Genomic DNA, 19,188 nt, shown 5'->3' on the forward strand with positions numbered 1-19,188 from the left:
GTTGAGAACATAAAAGACGGAATTAGTAGGTCATCTTATTCTACTAAATAGTCGTTTGGCTGTTTATTTTTGTACCCTAAGACTTAGGAGGTCAACTTTTCTGTTACCCAGTAGCCTGGACAGTGTATTATGAATAGTGTAAGGTTTGCGCATCGTTGGGGCGCCTGAGTATTCTATCATGCTTTGGGTATTGTTAATCTATCAGCCATTCTTCAACCTCTACTCCTATGCTTCTTCCTATTCCACGTATCACTTCCCAAGCAACATTAATCCTCCACTTGCCTCCTCGATCCATCACATCGCCTGCGCCTCCCACCCGTGTCAACAATCGCAAGCTAGCAAGCGTCGATATAGCCATAGCTACATCTGCGTCAAGTCCTGCCGCGCCAACGGCAGTGCCGTCTGCCCACTCGCCTCGCACGGCAGCGAATATGGCCATCATGCGCTCAAGAACAAAAGCATGTGCGCCAAGCAGTTTACGAGCAATCTTTCGGTGCTTCGTACGGGTGGTCCCTCGGGCAACGCCACCTCCCCGACGGCGTTTGCGACCGTGGTGATATGTTGAGAAGAGCGTCAGGTCATGGCGAGTTGCGTTATGGGAGGCCAAATAGGCTGATAGGAGAATAAGACGAGCAGTCGTGGGAAGGAGATTTGTAAGGTCGGTCGCGGAGGCTGTAGGTTTCGTCGATGTAGTCTCGGCAGGCTTGTTCTTAGGTCGAACAGAGACAATGCTCGGGTTGAGCAAAGACTCATCCTGGAAATGTACTCTGCCTGCGATAAGGAGTTTCGAGAACTCTTTTGGTAGATGCGTTCCAGCTAAGATAGGGGCTGTGAAGCGCGGCCAAAGTGCGTGGCAGCTATGTTTAAATGAAGGTAACGTTCGGGAGGCGGATTTCGTAAGGGAGTCGTATACTGCGGCACTGAAGCGAGTCCAGAGATCAACGGTCTCTTGTTGTGTGCATGTAGCAATAGGCTTTGGTGGCGCAATGGATAGGATGCGGACGAATTCTTTCTTCTCGTACGGTGGAAACAGGAGGTGGGCTGAGGAGGGTGATCGTAGGAATCCGGCCGGCGGGGATGTGACGATGAAGACGCATGTGAGAGACGGAATCTGGATTCATAGGTTAGCTATGCGCCTAAGCTTTCATCGTAATGTACTTACAATTTCTGACAATCTCGCCAGGGCAGGCAATAATGTAGGGGGCGCATCTTTCTGTCGATCAATCGCATCTAGCACCAGGACGAAACGCCATCGAGGATCCCTTTTAGGATACTGGATCATCTTGACCAGCTCGACTGTCAACTGCGCCAACGTTTCGCATCGTCGCGGTACTTCTTCCCACTGCAGCGCCTCGGCCACTTGTCCGACTATACTCTCGAATAGATGCCGTCCTGTGATGCATTGCACAGAATTGACCACTACGGCCTGAAGTCCGCCCGAGGAGGCATCGTTGTTGATATTTGTGACTATGTTGGAGACGAGTTGTGAAACGATGGCGGACTTTCCTGTTGCTGTCGCACCGTGGACTACCAGATTTCGGCAAGGAGCTGCATCGGGCTATGATGAGGGTCAGTAATGGTTCTTCTTGACATATCTGCATTGATAGTAAGTAAACATACGTGCAAGAGCGTTGCTAGGGAACGAATCTGATGCTCTCGGCAGGGATAAGATTCGAATAAGGGTGTCAGTATTTCCTCATCTGGGAGACTAAAGAGAGGTGCCATCTCTATCCGCTGTGCCCGAACTCTGCTGCTATTTGGTTGAAATTGTTAAAGTTGACATTCATAAACTACAATTTCGAACTGTCCAGGAGACGCGTTTGGCGCGTTGCACGGTCCAAGGTACGTCACTCGGGAAATTGTCGGCCGAGTAGCATTTCCTAATAGCACCAGAGGTATCCTCATGGTATCAGAAAAATTGGCCGTTTAATGGAAGTACAAGAAACAAAATGAGCGGGTCAGCTTACCTACCTATGCTACGTTAATCAGGTTCTTAAACTACTTATTTCTATACCCTAAGGCTTAGGAGGTTAACATTTCTGCCACCCACTGAGGTGTGTATAAATTGACAAGCATCCATTCAATGGGGAGTTCCATGTTCTAGGAATTCAGATGTGATGTGTGCCACAGTGAGAAAATACATACTATGCATGTGTAATCGTCAGATTTATGATATAAGTGTATATTCCTAATGTCGACTATTTGGGTTCTGTTTCCTCCCGAACGCCATGTACAATGCTATACAAAAATGATCTTTAGAAACCCTTGTATAGTCCTAACTAACGCCGTTGCCATGCTCATTAAAACAAAACAGGTATATGCATTTTCATAGGCGTGCGTCTCTTATCAAATGCCTTAATCCACCACTCATTCCAAATCCTCAATTCGTCATACAGCTTCTTCACAAGCAATTCTGGCTCCCACACAGGTGCAGGCGTTCCTTGGTTGGGCTGTGTCTGTGTGAACTCGGGTACTCTTCGAGGAGCCTCAATCGTGATATTGGGTCCAGTGGTAACCCAAAGTTTGCGTATGTCGTCGACAATGTTGCTCATGAAAGTTTTAACGTCCTTTTCAATCGGAGGAGTCGCTGCTCCTGGTCTTCGGAAGCTCGACAGAAGAATTTCGGCTCTCAGGGAATAGTCCTCAACATCAACCATGTCAGCAACACACCGTTCAGCTCCATCAAGTCCGGCCCGCATGGACCTCAGAATATGGACAACATCCGTCCAACAGCGATGGTTTATTGGTAAAAGAGATGAGCCATAGAGAGATGGCCACAGGTTGTTTGACAAATATATGACTTGTGTAATCAGATGGACATGCTCTGGCTGAAGAGGTCCATCGGTCTGGCCAAGTCGTTCCAAAACGCTAATGACAGCACGGAATAGCACAAGTAAATTCTGCAAATCGCTTTCTGTCCATTCCCGATGGCTCACGCCATCGGCCATAAACATGCGTACAGCTTCTGCATAAACCTCAATCATCGCGAATGCGTAGCTTTCAACCCCAGCTGCACGTACGATAGCTGGCAGCATCTTACTGAGGATGAATGAGAGTATGTTCTGGTTTGCCATTCCTCTATACAACACCTGGACTTCGTCGCCAAGCTTGTTCTCCTTCAGCGATAGCTTGAAGTTGTTGCAGAGAAAATAAAATACTTGATGAACAACACCGTTGTCACCTTCGCTCAATTTTATTCCATAAGACCTCATGGCAGCCACCTGTAATTGAGGGTCTTGGATGGACGGCGAGTACTCCCTGCTAATCTGATAGAAGTACTTGTCAATCTTGCAAATATCGGAGCCGTGGGCTCGGATGAGCGCAATGACATCCCGAACAAAAGCCACATAGCCAGGGTGTTCAGCAGGATCGTGACACATCGTGTGCAGATCTGACTGCATCTGCTCCATCACCAGCTTCAATGTCTTCGAATGCTCAGGCGTGATTTGTTTTTTGAGCGCTGGTCCAGCATCTCGTACTGACTTTCGCATCCACGATATGATGAACTCAAACAAATCACGATTTGAGTTGTAGTCTGGGTTGATAGAGAGCCCCATAACTGCTTCGGGAACAAACCCTTTCTGATGCTTCCATAATTGCTCTGCGAACTGGTTCTCATATGACAGATATGGTCGTGGTTTGACGATGGACAAAGCCCAAGCTTCAGAGAGAGAGAACCCGGCCTCTTTAAAGTCATCGAGATTGTGTTTGAGGAGTGTTGTCAAGAACAAGGTTAAATGTCTCCGCTGATCAAGACTACACTTAGCGGGAACGTCCTCGAAAAGACCATATTTACCGCGCCTGAACATGTCGGCCAGCCGTAGTAAGCCGCCATTAATAAACCTGACTGCGAGTCGAGCGGTTAATATAATGACCTGCTCGGTGCAATTGGACATATCAGCAATTTTCGAAGGGTCATCCTTTTTTCCTTGCGAAGAGAGGAGACATCTTGCCATAGAGAAGTAAACCTTCGAAAGATCATGATCAATGACCAGGAGGGCATCGTCCGCCTGAGCAGAATCCAGAATTTGACTCTCGCTTTCCTGACTCCCTTCATCATCCTTAAAAGCGTCAACACGGGAGAGAAAGGCATCCAGAGTGGATAGGGACGCTCGGAGGATAGACCAGTCAAACTCTGAAGGGTATGCAGTAAATCGGCGGAAAACCTGCTGTAGCTGTTGTGTGTTCAAAGCAAACGTGGCGGCTTCCAGATTGGGTGCGTGTTTCATGACATCCAGCGACATAGTCACGGACATGTACAACACGTCCATCACAGCTCGTCTATTCATTGCCACCATAGCGTCTATTAAGCCTGGGTCGACGGTGCTGGTACCATCTTTGGACATCGCTAATACTTGCTGCTGCATGTCGCTTTGGACCGAATCAAACTGATCCATCATGGATTGAAAGAAGTTGTTGCGCCATTGACTAAATGGTTTGAACGCCGTAGTAGCTTCTCCGGCTGAGATAACAAACCTAGCCAGCTGGCTCCAGGCTCGCAAATTGATCAAGCACGCCTCTTTATGAGAGCTTGCCGGGGCGACGAGTCTCTCGATCAAATGGGCACCCGGGCGAAGTTCTGCTGGCGACGCCCAAAACAAAGTACAAAGGAGGTCATGGTGGTTTCGTAGGGCAGCCAAGTCGCGTTCCTGGATCACCTGCTCTTTGAGAAGTTGGCGGTTGTGGTTTGGCATCGTGCGGGCAATCAGGTTTCGGATATCTTTCGTGTCACTGAACTTCCTGATGCTCAAGGCGATGAGCTTAAGAAAAATGTGGAAGCAGTTGTCGGCTTTGTCAATAGACAATGATGGGCTGCCAGCAAGTTCGTCCAGGAATTTTGGCGAAGTATATACTTCTTCGTTGCGGAAGTGAGCAAGATTCTGAGAGCCAAAAAAATCGAAGATAACACCGATCACTGGCACACACTTGCGCCACCCCCATTGCTGTACAAGATAGTGACAGCGACCAACCAACGCACGGCAATAGTTACTGAAACTTGATGATTGTCGTGAGTTTTCCTGGTAAATCTGGAAAACCTTCTTGAGTAACTTCTGCGGCAGTGACCACCCATCAACAACCATGTCATCATACCTTCTGCCCGTAACAACAATTCCTTCGTCGTTGAATTCAGTAAGCGGCAAAAGGGTGAACATGTTTCTCCACAAGCGCTCATGGATACTTGCATCAATACTTGTCGACGCCTCAGGTGTGTCTATGACTGCATAAAGAGTATCCCAGAATGATGCTCGAGGAATGTGGGCATGCTCTAGGACCTTCATGTTGATCACCCACGAATGAATGACGGGCATGTTGTTCCTCAGACCACGTTCTCTCATGCGAGGACTTCTTAGGTCCTCATATGTCTTTGTAATATGATGTATGCCAGTCATCATAAGTGAGGTAACGGCAGTCCTAGACAACCCCTTGAGCAAATCCTCTATTTGAAATTGTTCGCTCACCAAGGATGCTTCGCCCTGGCAAATTCTTTGGACAAATAGTGTAGCTAGAAGCAGATGATCATAGACACTTGCAACAAGAGAGTAGCGAGGTTGTGCGGTGTCATCCTGTTGTCGCAAAAGAGCCCCTATCCGACTGTTGAATCCTTGGAGTGCTTCAAGCACCCTGCATACAAATGTCTTGACCTGTGTGTGGTCTGCAAAACTCAGAGAATCCAGCGCGAATTTCATAATGAACCTGGCAGCACTTGTGGCGAATTTGGAGTCAGGAACTTCTTCATCTATCGGGATACGCTCCAGCTGGTCCGCTGTAGAATCAAGGAGAACGCCCAGCTCAGATGATACTTGGGCATCCCAGGGACCCCACCTGAGTACTTGATCGCCAAAGTTGAATGATATTCGTGGTCGAGCTTTAAGTAAATGTTGGCAGGTGATATCACGTGTTGCTAATTCGAGGGCACCACTACCGATCAGAGTTGACTCGTGAAAGTAAGCATGGGAATCCAGAGGGAAAATCTCGAAATGGTGGGTGTAATGGGTGCCATATGGCCCCAGACCCTGCATTTTCCCTCCACTTGCCTCAACAGATTGTATAGGCTCAGGAACTTCCATCAGCATTGGGGGGATCGGATCGTCAGCACGACTGAACTGTGGTGCCTCAACGTCGATACATTGAGGTCTCGTCTTCTTCCGAAATCGTGACTTGTTTTGATTCACAGAGGGTTTCTCGACAACCCGGAGAGGAACCGGGTTCTCTTCTGGGGGTGGACTGGCAGGGTAAAATGTATCAGGTGCGTTGTCGAAGGTCATGATACTTGAAGCAGAAAGATCACCACGCTGTTTTCGGAACAGGCGATCTAGTCTTCTCTTGGTTGCATTGAAAGAAAGGCGGGTGGTTTGATCCGTCTCGTCGGTTTCCAACTGGGCTGGCCGTGCAAATCCTGAGCCAGATCGGGTCAACGTAGTCGAGCGAGGCTTTCGCATAGTTTGAGATTCTCCAGCATTGTTGTCCGCCTGATACCGTACAGACCCGGCCTGGCTAACTTGTTTCACCAAACGACGTGGTACGCCAAGGTGCATATTTGCATGTCGTGGGGCAGGCGACCCATTCCCAGAAGTTTCACGTAGCGGTTGCTCAGGGCCTCTGGGCTTCGGTCTAGATTTTTTGACTTTCAGGGCGGTGGTGACAGACTGGCGTTGAGGAATCGACCCGGATTTCCAGTTGTCCAAGACAGATACGGCGTCGATGTGATCATCTCTAGTGGCAAGCTTGATGAACTTTCTGCTTGAGCTGCTTCTTCCCATATCTTGCCGTCGTGTCGCAGAGCGAGCTGCAATCTTCAAGAAGCGAGGCGCATCCGGTTCAACAACATCAAGGATACTGAGACGAGGAGGTGCATATCGTTTTCGAGCACTTTTTGACGACCGTTTTCTTCCGTGGGGTTTCCGTTTCGCTGCTGGCTGCCGGCTCTTCCTAACGGCTGCTGGTGCAGAGTTGCCACGAGATCCAGAAAGCATACTCGTAATTCTAGGCTGATGGGGCCCTTTCGAAGCTGAAGGCGTACGTTGTGTACTGGAGTTCTTGTGTCGTTTTGCAGTACCTTGGAAAGACTCTGAGAGCTTCAGTTGACGCTTCCTTCCAGAAACCATATGATCAACAGCGTTGTCCTCAATCACGGACCCGTCATCGTCAGAAAGGTCCTCTGGGATAAGTATAGGTGAGTCATCTCTAATTAAAAGACGAGTTTGGTTATGAAAGGTTTCGTCTGTTGTTTCCTGCCTGTCAGGGGCAGGTGCAGAGTCGCCATCGTCATCGGATTCCTCAGAGAATGTTTCCAGGGCTGTGGGATTATTCGGTGTGGCAATGCGTCTTTGTGCAACACCCCGCCTTATTTCTTGTTCGGGTAAAAACGCAGCAGGCTTCTTGTGAACGTCTTTTGAAGTTTTCTTGTGGCCAGCTTGCTGATCCAACCGCAACCACGAGGCAGGAAGCACTCCTCTTATCCGACGTCCAACTGTGGTCACTATCTCGGATCCGCTCTCAGAGCCGGAATCCGAATCCGATTGAGCTGCAGCGTCTTCGTCATTCGGTTGCAAAGTAGTCGTTGACCCAGCAAGCTCATCCTCAGAATCGCTTAGCCTCCTAATAGTTGGGCGTTGTGTCAACCTGACAAATGATTGAGCCTGTCCGTTAGATACTGGGAATAGAGGTGCCACCCCTTGATGGGAGCCATCTGCAGTAGGCAAGGAATCATCTCCGTTCATTCGTGAGCTTCGTTGTGCGGCAGGCGAATCCGTGGTGAAAGGCCTCAATTTCAATGCCCAGGCGGGCTCCAGTGGGTCGCTATGGACAACGTCATATTTCTTGCGTTTCCGTGCAGAAGATCGAGACGGCGAAGGTTTACGTTTGGTTGTTTGCTTCGTTGCAGTTGTTGGTGGTCGTATTTTGAAGTCTTTCAATTCAGGAAGGTCATCGCCAGCTATACTTGTGCTTTCAGTGTCTCCTGATGAGCTTGCCTGGCTACTTGGCCCTGCACGATCGACCCTCGGCGAAGTCTTCGGTGGCGAAGGGGACGGAATATCGAGTGTGTCCATTCCATCCGGGAAGTCTTCCAAGCCCCTCGGCTGGCTCTCGTCGGATACATCTGGTAAGTGTGATTCCTGACTTTCTTCTTCGAATTCCTTGTCTTGCGAAGCTTCCTCCTCAGTTTGCCACCTGCGTCTCTTTTCTTCCTCAGTGACAACTTTGATGGGCCTGAGACCATGGTTTCTGAGCGTGGTAGAGTAGTGTGACGCCTCTATCATGTATGGATGTTCCTGAATCGGTTTCCGCTTTCGAAAGGATCTCTCATGTGGGACGGCTGCTTGTTGAGCAGTCTGATATTCATCGACGCCCAAGTCCTGGCTTTGCACCGGTGCCAATCCATCATCTCCGGCGACAAGCACTGAGGGAGGGCGTGTAGCATCACGATTGTTGGTAAACTCTGGCGGAGGCGACGACCTCTCAACATAGCTGTCCAACACATCTGCACTGGCTTGATGCTCTTGCTGAATTTGATCTACATTTCCAGATTCGGTGGGTGCAGTCGGTGGTCGAAGATGTAAGTGGCCAACTTCGGGGATGTCGTCATCAGAATGTATCGAGGAGAGAGGTGAAGATGGTGGTACATCCCACACATCAGGAACTGGGACATTGGCTGCTGGTGGCTTAGTGGTTGCTTCGTCTTTCTGACTTGGCGGGCTGGGTACAAGGGCTGGTTGCACAAGCTCTTGTGATGAGTCGGGGACATCCCAGATATCGTTATTTTGCTGATTTTCTTCTTGATTGTTCGCAAGCGTCTCTTCTCGGCTGTCGTTTTGTTCGGTATCGGTGGTATTTATCGGTATTATCCCTGGCAAAGAGGGCAGTTCCTGGCTCTCGAAACCATCTTCTTCTTCAGAATCAGGGACTTCTCCCAACTCCATCCAGTTGGTCATGATCTATATATGGCATAATCTTGTCGTATGCATGGTCTCAAGTTGTGGGTTCGGTTTCGTTGTTTGGTAGAATCTGACTAAAATAATGAAGGTTTCAAGTTGGAAATGACATGGTCATAAAGGTCGTGGTTGTGCTTCGTCAGGGTCGTTGCTGGGTTGTTAATTGATTTCTTGCTGGACGTGACAGGGAACGCGATCGAGGAAATGGAAAGACGCGTTAGGCAAAGCCTCCAGCGCGTTGACTCTAAGTTTTAGTGGGGAAACCCTGAACATTCAGCATGCAGATGCCGTAAACCCGCTAATTTCGATGTGGGTCTGTGAACTAGACTAGACTAGTAGACTAGAGATCACCTCGAATTCACCAGCCGCAACCAAACCTACCCTTTACTTCTACGCATGGGTCTCACTTTGAAAGGAAATACTACCAACGCAGGCTCTAAGATCCCTTGCATTAGGAATTCCCTAAAATGCATGTCTTTGAAAGAGCATTGCCATTGGCTTTGACCGTATTCTGCGGAGTCGTCGGAGGTTAGCCAGCCATTATCTCTCAAACAGAGCATCCAGTGTCAAAGTTGTCATGCTCACCACCTTTATTAGGGATCTACACCTTTCAGCCAATATTTGCGCCTGATGCGCAAAAAAAGATCGATCCTTCAAAAAGGTAAAAGCTATGGCCATCACTTTAAGTCAATTCTGACACAATTCCAGTACTGAGAAGAAGACGGATTTTGTTAATGATTCGACATCAAAGACGAAATAATCGCCTGCCTGACATTCACCTGAGCAGTCAGGCATATAAATATTAAATAAATACATCAAAAAAGAAGAAAACACTTCAACATCTTAACAGTTCATTGAATCCATTCCAACATTGGCTTCTGTACTATGCCTGCAGTCTGCTTTGTTGATAATTTTTGAGTATATTGAGAAGACTTGGGCTCCGGCTACCATCTAGACTAGATAGGTAACGGAAAAGTCAGTATCCTAAGTCTTGAGGTATAAAAACAAATAGCCTAAACACTATAGCTTTAGTAGCATAAGGTGGCCTACTAATTTCGTCTCTTATGTTTTCAGCGTCCGACTTGCTAAAAAATAATGCCTGCAGACTTACTGCGTCTTGAAATACTCTAGGTAACAATAACTTCGATCATTAAATATTTATCACATTGAGATTAGAAGTATTACGAGTGGTGATGAGGTAATTATGTTCTCTATGTTCATTAACAGAAATCATTTTACTGTCAGGCTTTCGAATGACTCCCTGCTAGCCTTTATTCCACATTACTCATACGGATATCATAACCCTTACTGCACTTACACCATGCATCGCTTTCCTTTCCCAACTCTTACTCAAAGGTTGACATCGAATAGATTTCGGCTTCGGATTCTCTCTCCGTATTTATAGAAGACCAGCGGTAACGGAATTGCAGCAGCAGCAACAAAGCCCAGCACCGAAGTGCCCCAACCGTAACCTAGGCTCTTGTACATACTTCCTCCAGCCAAGGGCAATAGTGCTCCGAATAGTGACCGGAGTACGGTACTCGCAGCAATAGCAGACGCAGCGTATTCGATGTAGGCATCAACTAGGTAAACCGAGATGCACATCTTAAGTCATGTTAGCCGGACTGTATCAACTATCTCACTGCTCCTGAAACACTTACAAACACGATGATCATACCGAGCCCCAAAAAAGAGGTGCCAATGATAGGGACAATCCAGTGGGTTCTTTTCTCGGCGGTCCATCCAAATATAAATAGACCGGCTGGGACCATAAGACAAGCTGCAGCCATGAGTGGCAGTCGATACTCTGGTTTACGCTCTCCCCCGTTCTTCTTGGTCAAGTAATTGACCAAGGGGTCTGATGTCGCCCCGGAAATGACAAGTCCTATCAAGGATCCCATGCCAAGTCCCAGGTAAGCAAGACCAACAGAGCCACTGGAGAAATGATACTCTTTTACAAACAAGGTGGGCATGGATGTAAAGAGGAGATAGAGATAACCGTAAACAAGGGCCATGTAAAGCGATAGGAGAGTAACGATGGGCGCAAACAGGAGCATCTTTGTTGGCCGCACCATGGCCATGCTAAAGAGTTCCTTTGTGGTGATTTCTTTGGCGAGAGCAGAGCGAAGTTTAGGGTTTCCTGTTTCCTTGCGAAGCTTCTTGGTCTTGTTATCGAGAATAGTATACGCGTATGTCTCTCTCATAAACACGAATGCCATTATTGTGATTGCACCGGCCTTGAGACTAGTCAGATTTGCTTCACAATCAACATTGCATTTTCACATACCAGAATAGAGACAACCCAGAAAGACCATCGCCAGCTCTTGGCTTGCGAGAGGTATCCGCCAGCTAAAGTTGTCAGTTTCATCCAAGCCCAACTTAATAACTCATGATATAGACTTACCGACTGGTCCAATTACTGGTCCAAAAAGAGGCCCAAGAGCCCATGAAGACATAGCAGCTCCGCGCCTTTCCCTAGAGATCACATCGGCCAAAGATCCAGCTCCAATGGTCAGTGGACAGGAGCCCGCAAGTCCAGCAAGAAGACGGAAGGCGATGAGACCACCTAGATTCGGAGCCAACGCGCAAGCCACATTGAAAATGACAAAGAGAACATTGCAAATGTGGTAGAGCGGAAGTCGACCGTACATCTCGGATAGAGGAGCGATCACCAACGGGCCGAAACAATATCCAAGAAGGTACACCGAGACAATGAAAGATGCCACCTGCGAATTCGTAGAGTGGAACTCGGTCATAACTTGTTCGATACTAGGTGCGAAGATAGAGGAAGCCAGTGGTCTAGAAGAGTTAGCAAAGTAGGTCAACTAGAGATAAAGGTTTCTTACGTGACGAATGTCACAGATGAAACAATTATCACTGTAATAGTCTTTTTCCCCATTGACCAGTTCTGGGGATTAGCCGGATCGTCAGGGCCATCCCAGTTGACGATATTGGGGTCATTCTCAACGACATCGTCGAATTCGACTGAAGTTGAACCCTCCTCCAGGTCCCTTTCTCGCTTCAAATCCTCGCCAGGGACTTTGGTTAGAGACTCGGCGCGTGTGAGCTCTTCGATCGTGTTTATATGTACCATGGTGCTTGATGAGACTCGCACAGCAGCTTCCGAGGCAGACTGTTAACTCGAGTTCTGGTACCGGTACTGGAGTGAAAGGATGCCTGTTGCAAGGCAATGGTTTGGGGATCAGGCCTATCATCTAGCCCAAGCCATGGGGGAAGCCGTTACTATAAATGCCATGAGTTTGAACTGGGGGAACATTCACTTTCACACTAATGCATCGAATGGAACTTTTTGACCGGGGGAGGTAACGGTAAGTTGCTTAAGTCCGTGTCTTAACAATGGTTAACAATCCGATCTTGCGGCTAGTAGAGTCCTTGAGAAGGGGGTATGGGTGATCCAAGCCGATATGGGCGATACGTTAGGTTGCTTAACCCTTCACGCTTCGTCATTTATCTGCATGATGGCTAATACTATACTCCTGAGCCAATAGTATTAGCCACATGAAGCTAATTGGAGCCGTAAGCAAAGCCAAAAGTGCAAAGGATTCAGTTGTTATAGTGATCCCGGGACGAGATGTCGGAGGTCGGGATCACGGATAGTCCGTGGAGTTTCCATGGTCAAGATCGATCTCCGTGCGTTTTAACACAGCTCTTGAATTCATTCATCACAACAAGGACAGCAAATCCTCAGACCATTTGTGCCACAATCCTTTGTACGGACTAAATTACTCGTTACGCTAGACATGGGCCGTCAGCCTCGTCAACGACCTGTGTCGTGCCACTTCTGTCGGGTACGAAAGCTGCGCTGTAGTCGCGACTTTCCGTGCTCCAATTGCACAAGCCGCGGAGTCCAGTGCCAATCCCAAGACCCACCCCGGCTTACAGGTACAGGTACAGCTACAACTACAGCTCCGGTCTCACGGCCGGTAGCCAAGCGCGGAGATCCGCCGCCTACGGACCGGGAAGCGGAGATACTTAACCGACTGGAGAAGCTGGAGGCTCTCCTTGCACTACGGACCAACCAGACTGGGAGCAACCCTCCCGCAGCATCAATAGCATCCTCAAGTGCATGCAGCAGTGATGATGTGCCAAGAACTAGAACGCAGACGCGCTCATCAGAGCCGTCGCATGCTTTACCTGCCAATGTCCAGAATCTGACGGCTGACGCTCTTTGGCTCGAGAGAACATGTCTTGGCCCCAAGCCATCGGTGAGTTTCTATAGTCATGCCCCAAGAAGCTTACTCACATACCTACTTTAGGACTCTGTGCTCGTAGACCAAATTCTTTTCCGTGTCTGCCCTATTCGTTCAATCGCTCAACCATCATCTTATCTGTTCCAAAACTCAAGCGTTCCTTCAGGTCTTCTCTCACTGGAACCGACAAGATGCATCTGGTTTCCCCAACGACACGAGACCAAAATGCTGATTCACAAGTACACCTCGGTCATTACCTACATGCACCATGTCGTTCACAACCCAAGCGTATATAAGCTAGTAGATGAGGTTTACGATACTCTAGAGAGAGGTGAAGAACCCCAATTATGTCAGGTTTTCCTCATGCTTGCGCTCTGTACCAATGTCACATATGGTTGGACAGTAAAAGACAACGACATGACGCCTCTGTTCTCGGACTCTTCAGAGTCAAATAATCAATCATCTGGCTGGCTCAAGGCAGCTTTTGATGTATTTGATACGGCCCAACGGAGGTCTGAAGTGGGTTTGGAGTTGGCACAGGGGCTCATTATTTTGAGCTTCGTCTTGCTCAACCTGGAAGGCATTTCGTCACGAGCCCGAAACTGTATATTTCAAGCCATCACAATATGCCGTGAGCTTGGCGTCCATCGTCTGGATCACCCACACCAACAGCCTTCGACGCCAATTACCCGATTCAGCAATCTTAAGGCTGAGGTAGCTCGACGAGTCTGGTGGTATCTTGTCATAACAGATACGTAAGAACTCCGTGTTCCCATTTGATCGCTTCATCCCACTAATGATTCCCTAGATTGATGGCGCGATTCCCAGGTCCTCATGAGGGCACTTTTGCTATTAACCCTCAATATATGAATATCAGAAAACCCCTGAACATCAATGACGAAGACCTGGTAGAGGGGAAGGAAATGGTTGGCAGACCATTGACTGAGTCAACCACTATGTCCTATTTCATGCAAAGAATGAAGATCGGTAATGTGATTCGGGATTTCACGGAGCGAGTATCTCTCTCTTCTCCAAACCAACAGGGCGATCCTTACGATATGGTACTGGGGATAGACGCTGCTATGGAGCGGTTCATAGACGAGCTTCCCCCTTTCATGAAGTTGAACGCTATGGACGTGCAGCAATTGCCCCCTGATGATGTTCAGAGACAACCAAACATAGTCATTCAACGCCACATTATGAAGACCTTCATCTACGGGCAAAGATGCAAGCTTCATCTCCCATACTTGGCTCGGGGGGCGGTAGAGCCTGCGTATGCTCAATCGCGGAGAGCCTGCCTTGATTCTGCACGAATGGTCATCCAAGCAGAAACACAAATGGAGGAGGAAGACACGATGTTCAAAGCGACGAGGCTTCGGCTATGTTTGGCCTTGCACAGCGTCTTCATCGCCAGTATAGTTCTACTGCTAGACTTCTGCCTTGGCGTTGATGCCGACGAGAAAGAGCAGAGGCGGCAGGACTTGGCTGAAGCATGGAATATTCTGGAGACAGCAAAGGAACACTCGAGGCCCACAGCACGTATTCAGGACCTTCTGAGACAGGTGATGAAGAAACACAAGGTGTCTTTACCCGTGGTCAAAGCAAAGGAACGGCATCACCCAAGGCCAGTGGGTAAAAACCTCCCACCTACACCTAATTCTTCAACGGCAATCATGTCAACGGGAACAACGCCCAGTGACGTAGGAGTTTCTTCTTCTCAGGAGTTGAATGATCTGGGATTCAACATGGACTTGGACGGAATGGACTGGGAAAGCCTCCTCTGGGGCTTGGAAGCTCCCATGTTCTAAGCAATTGGCATAGAATATCATAGGTAGGCGTTCTATTCGGAGAGACCTTTTTAGCCCGGAGCATGACGGTAGGTGTTTTGTATTATAGAGTTGACTTGACTTTCCCAATGAGTATGATATTTTAGTTTTAATGTTATAGTTATGGTGTATTTATGCTGATATGAACTCAGCTTGTGTCTATACAGTAAGATGAAGTCTTGTGTTTTCTCCCCTCGTAGCTTGTTACAATACAAGGTAGTAGTCGTTAATGATGGATGACCTGTGATCCATTGCCTTGGGTACAGCATCTAAGCTTTGGCCAATCATGTTCCAGGCGATTTCATCAGTTCGTGCAAAACCGGCAACAAGGAAAGATAAAGTATCACGTGACTCGGTTTTGCACCAATCCAAGGCCCGAGGTAGCAAAGGACCCATCGTATGATTGCTCTCGTCTTGCTAATTCTGACATTCCCCGAATAAACTCATCTTGTCCGTCCTCCTCTACGAACTGCCACTCTGCGCTCACGGACGCACCAATTGAGCTTCCTCACCCCTCGCCCTCCCGACGACCAAAATTACAATATATACGCCCGCCATGCTGCGCACATCGGCCACCAACCTGCTGCGCAAGAGCCTTGTGCGCAGCACTCCCGCCCTGGCCTCGCGAGCTGCCTCGACTCACGCCATCTCCAACCCAACCCTCGCCAACATCGAGAAGCGATGGGAGGGCATGCCCCTCCAGGAGCAGGCCGAGCTCTGGATGGCTCTGCGTGACCGCATGCAGTCCAACTGGACCGAGTTGACCCTCCAGGAGAAGAAAGCTGGTGCGTTCTAAACTCTCCTCCACTGCGAAAATACCTCCATCCCGCCCGCGTAGCCGAAATACTGCGTTCACAGCCGTCACAACACAACCCTTCAGCCTTCTCAGATGGCATTTCCTGCATGCAGAACCTCAATTAAACATATTCAGCCTTGCATCGAGGCCTTAATGAGCCTCAATTGCATCATGTAGACCCAACCCACCAATTCGGCCCTCTGATTGGTGGGTGGGGGCCATCTGAGCAATAGCTTCCCCGTTGTATCATCGGCCTGTACCCTGCCTCTCATACATATGCATCTGCGACACCATCAGAAAACTAACTCAAACTCTCTCAATAGCTTACTGGATTGCTTTCGGCCCTCACGGTCCCCGTGCTGAGGACCCCCCTGGAACCAATGCCCGCGTCGCCTGGGGTATCTTCATTGGTATTGCTGCCAGTGTCGGTCTCTTTGGCCTGGTCCGCCTTGCCGCCAAGCCTGCTCCTTACACCATGACCCAGGAGTACCAGGAGGAGACCAACGAGTTCCTCAAGGTACGTTGTCTCCTGCTCTCAAACTCCCCGATCAATCAGCTAACAAGGACTCAGAACCAAAAATCCGATCCCTTCACTGGTATCACCTCTCCTGGTTACGCCGGCAAGGGTATGGTCCAGTCTCCTCCCAAGGGCAACTAAATTCAATACACAACGTCGTTTCTTTTGTGCTAGAAGCTTGGGTGACTCTACGGAGACGTATTGGTGTGTAAAACAGCCTCTGGTGTGCGCGGGCATGACTAGGGGTTTCGAGGTCGCTCCAGAGAAATTAAGTCCTCCTGGTGTAAATACTGTACTAAAACAACGGAACCCGAGTCGCGTCATCTGTTTGATTGAATTCGTCCGCATGCCTGTCCTTGTGGGAGCACACGCAGAGATGTGTTGCCTAACCAGCCTTTCGACATTAATTCCAGTTCCCTTAATCCAACAATTGCTCCAATACGCCTTGTTTCCAGTGCAGTGCAATGCACTATAGTGCAAATCAACGTTTAGCCACCACTCTGTCCAGCCTGTCGGTATCCTTCAAAGGTACTATCCGGGTCTGCCTTTGCAGGATGCATCTCTTCCGCCTGCATTCTCCTATCTAGCTCAAACCGACCGTCCTTGCCCCAGTAACCTGCCTTGTCAGTGCCCTTGACGCATGCCTCTGTGATGAGCACGTATGGCATAGGGGCATCAAACATAGGCTCCGCTAGGACCCGTTCCATCTCCATTTTCAGGCCTCTTGCTCCCGTCTCTGAAGCTGCAGCTCGTTCAGCAATGGCATACAATGATTTCTCTGTAAAGAACAGCCGCGAAGGGTATGTCTCGAAGAGTGCTGTGTATTGGGCAACAAGGCTGTTTCGAGGTTCGGTCAGGATGCGGAAGAGATCTTCCTTGGACAATGGGCTAAGAGCACAGATGTTGTGTAGTCGCCCGATCAACTCCGGAATGAACCCAAAACTCTGAAGATCAGCCGGCGTGGTGAGATCCAAGGGCGTGAATGAGGAAGCTGATTGAGGGTTATGATGAGGTAAATGTGTATATGTTTCCGCTGGCAGGGTCTGCTTGTTTCCAGACATGGACGAGCGGCCCCGGAGCTCTCCGCCAAAGCCCATGGTTGGTCTAGCAATTCTCCTGAGCACAGCCTTATCCAGTCCTACAAATGCACCACAGAACACAAAAAGTATGTTTTTGGTGTCAATAGTATACTGGTCAACCTTACCACCCGGGGGGTTGGCCTGGGGCGTCGATGAAGATGAACCAGACGCATTGTAGTTCGTGGTGATAGGCGGCGTGGACCGTGACGAGCGGTTGTCCTTGACATTGATAGTGACCTTTGTACCCTCGACAAGCTTCAGAAGAGCTTGTTGAACACCTTCGCCCCCAACATCCCGGCCAGTTGTCGTCTCGCGCCTCGCAATCTTGTCAAATTCGTCTAGTACAACAATGCCATATTCTGTTGCTTTGATATCATAATTTGCCTCGATGAGGAGTCGTTCGATGCATGTCTCGACATCTTGCCCTATGTATCCGGCCTGTGTAAACGAGTTGCAGTCGCAAATAGAGAAGGGCACGTTTATCTTCTTGCTTAGCGTCCTAGAAAATTGTTAATGCCTCTTAGCTCTACATGCTGGTACAAGGGTGCATACTCTAGAATATAAGTCTTGCCGACACCAGTCGGCCCGATCAGAAGGAGATTGCTTTTGTCAATTTTAACATGTTCGGGCACTGTTATGTCCTCAGTGACATAAAGATGATCCATAGGGTCATCGTCAAATTCGTGACTATCATGGAGCCCACGGACTGACTCGCTGTGTCCTGGGAATTCATCTTCAATGGCATCAGCGGCGTAGCGCTCAGAAAAAGAACTATGTGCACGCTGACCTTCAACGGGATGCATCTCGCGACGCTTCTGATGCAGCTCCCTGTCTCTCGCGAATCTCTGGCGCATCACCTTATCACGCCTATTTCGATCTTCGTGGTCATGTTGATGTCTTCTGCGCAGGTTTTGGTAGTGGTTGAATATTGTCGCGCATATTGTCTTCTTAGCCCTGTCTTGACCAACAACGTAATCGTCTACTCGTTTCTTGAGGTCGCGTGGATAGAACTGCGGTACGCCGAAGTTGGTCTTGCTAAACATAGGACCACGCCCCGAGTCGCCTGATGGATCATAGCTACTACTAAAGCCAGAATTGAAGTCGTTGTTTCGTCTCAATGATGGTTGGGACGTGGATATATATCGATGTTGTCGTTGTAATGATGTATTATGAATAGATACTCGTAGAGTCAAGGGAGGGACTGGTCGAATGATGGAGCGCGAAACGTGGCAAAGACTGCAGCGAGCCGTAGGATACGCCCTGACAAAGGGCGCCATCATGATATATATTCAATCTTCATAATAAGCAGAGTTGATCAAGGAGCGTCAGACGATGGCCGACCGAAATGGTCTGCGCCTGGGCCAATGATGACAGGATGCGGGGGAATCGGTCAAGACAGCTCAATGCGGTCGCGTTACGAGAAACGAGAGCCTATCGTATGAATAGTATAGAGGCGAGCATGGACGAGATAACGAGGAAACCGATCACGAAAGTAATTGAATTGATAGAAGCGCAAGCAACGAACGAGCGCGTATGTAGGTTGTAGATTATGTGATGGACGTACTTGATACATCTCCGGGACCCTTCCGCCGCTGCGATTCCTAGCTCCCGGGTCCGCTATCGGCGCGAAGACTTAAAAGTTGAGGATCTCTCGCCTCAGCGCCAGCTGATGCGATACTACCCGTATAGCGTCAATCAATTTGACAGGGTAGGCAGCCACTGAGAGGTCCAGGCTCTCCTCCGTCCCGCTAAAGAAGCCGGCATGGGGCCCCGGCCTCCCCTAAGCACGAACCATTTGCTTTGCGGGCGGGACCCGTCAAGGTCCA

The 19,188-nt window shown here is 48.9% G+C and overlaps 6 protein-coding genes across 6 annotated transcripts; 2 read left to right on the forward strand and 4 right to left on the reverse strand.

Annotated features, from left to right (window-relative positions):
- Positions 1-193: 193 nt before the first annotated feature.
- Positions 194-1,725, reverse strand: FGSG_12275 (uncharacterized protein; the record flags this gene model as incomplete). Its single annotated transcript, XM_011322994.1, has 3 exons — positions 194-1,111; positions 1,163-1,558; positions 1,621-1,725. 3 exons carry the CDS (start codon positions 1,723-1,725, stop codon positions 194-196), a joined length of 1,419 nt encoding a protein of 472 aa, XP_011321296.1.
- Positions 1,726-2,300: 575 nt separating this feature from the next.
- FGSG_12276 (uncharacterized protein) lies at positions 2,301-8,933 on the reverse strand (the record flags this gene model as incomplete). The annotated part of the gene is made up of 1 exon (XM_011322995.1): positions 2,301-8,933. The coding sequence occupies one exon, from the start codon at positions 8,931-8,933 to the stop codon at positions 2,301-2,303; it is 6,633 nt and encodes a 2,210-aa protein (XP_011321297.1).
- A 1,350-nt stretch (positions 8,934-10,283) lies between these two features.
- On the reverse strand, positions 10,284-12,027 carry FGSG_04317 (uncharacterized protein; the record flags this gene model as incomplete). Its single annotated transcript, XM_011322996.1, has 5 exons — positions 10,284-10,538; positions 10,595-11,170; positions 11,221-11,282; positions 11,338-11,732; positions 11,780-12,027. 5 exons carry the CDS (start codon positions 12,025-12,027, stop codon positions 10,284-10,286), a joined length of 1,536 nt encoding a protein of 511 aa, XP_011321298.1.
- Positions 12,028-12,565: 538 nt separating this feature from the next.
- FGSG_04316 (uncharacterized protein) lies at positions 12,566-14,952 on the forward strand (the record flags this gene model as incomplete). The annotated part of the gene is made up of 5 exons (XM_011322997.1): positions 12,566-12,584; positions 12,837-13,159; positions 13,817-13,899; positions 13,953-14,052; positions 14,188-14,952. 5 exons carry the CDS (start codon positions 12,566-12,568, stop codon positions 14,950-14,952), a joined length of 1,290 nt encoding a protein of 429 aa, XP_011321299.1.
- A 453-nt stretch (positions 14,953-15,405) lies between these two features.
- On the forward strand, positions 15,406-16,680 carry FGSG_04315 (cytochrome c oxidase polypeptide V). The gene is made up of 3 exons (XM_011322998.1): positions 15,406-15,755; positions 16,090-16,283; positions 16,338-16,680. The coding sequence occupies exons 1-3, from the start codon at positions 15,527-15,529 to the stop codon at positions 16,422-16,424; spliced, it is 510 nt and encodes a 169-aa protein (XP_011321300.1). The 5' UTR covers positions 15,406-15,526; the 3' UTR covers positions 16,425-16,680.
- Positions 16,681-16,771: 91 nt separating this feature from the next.
- Positions 16,772-18,639, reverse strand: FGSG_04314 (uncharacterized protein; the record flags this gene model as incomplete). Its single annotated transcript, XM_011322999.1, has 2 exons — positions 16,772-17,861; positions 17,915-18,639. The coding sequence occupies 2 exons, from the start codon at positions 18,637-18,639 to the stop codon at positions 16,772-16,774; spliced, it is 1,815 nt and encodes a 604-aa protein (XP_011321301.1).
- Positions 18,640-19,188: the final 549 nt, after the last annotated feature.

This window comes from Fusarium graminearum, chromosome 2, assembly GCF_000240135.3.
Source record: "Fusarium graminearum PH-1 chromosome 2, whole genome shotgun sequence".
NCBI lineage: Eukaryota > Fungi > Ascomycota > Sordariomycetes > Hypocreales > Nectriaceae > Fusarium > Fusarium graminearum.

Bases quoted from the DNA above. Each gene is read 5' to 3' on its own strand.
- FGSG_04315 (XM_011322998.1), top strand. From the start codon at position 15,527: ATGCTGCGCACATCGGCCACCAACCTGCTGCGCAAGAGCCTTGTGCGC. The intron at 15,756-16,089 runs GTGCGTTCTAAA...CTCTCTCAATAG, and splicing joins CCTCCAGGAGAAGAAAGCTG to CTTACTGGATTGCTTTCGGC. The intron at 16,284-16,337 runs GTACGTTGTCTC...ACAAGGACTCAG, and splicing joins AGACCAACGAGTTCCTCAAG to AACCAAAAATCCGATCCCTT.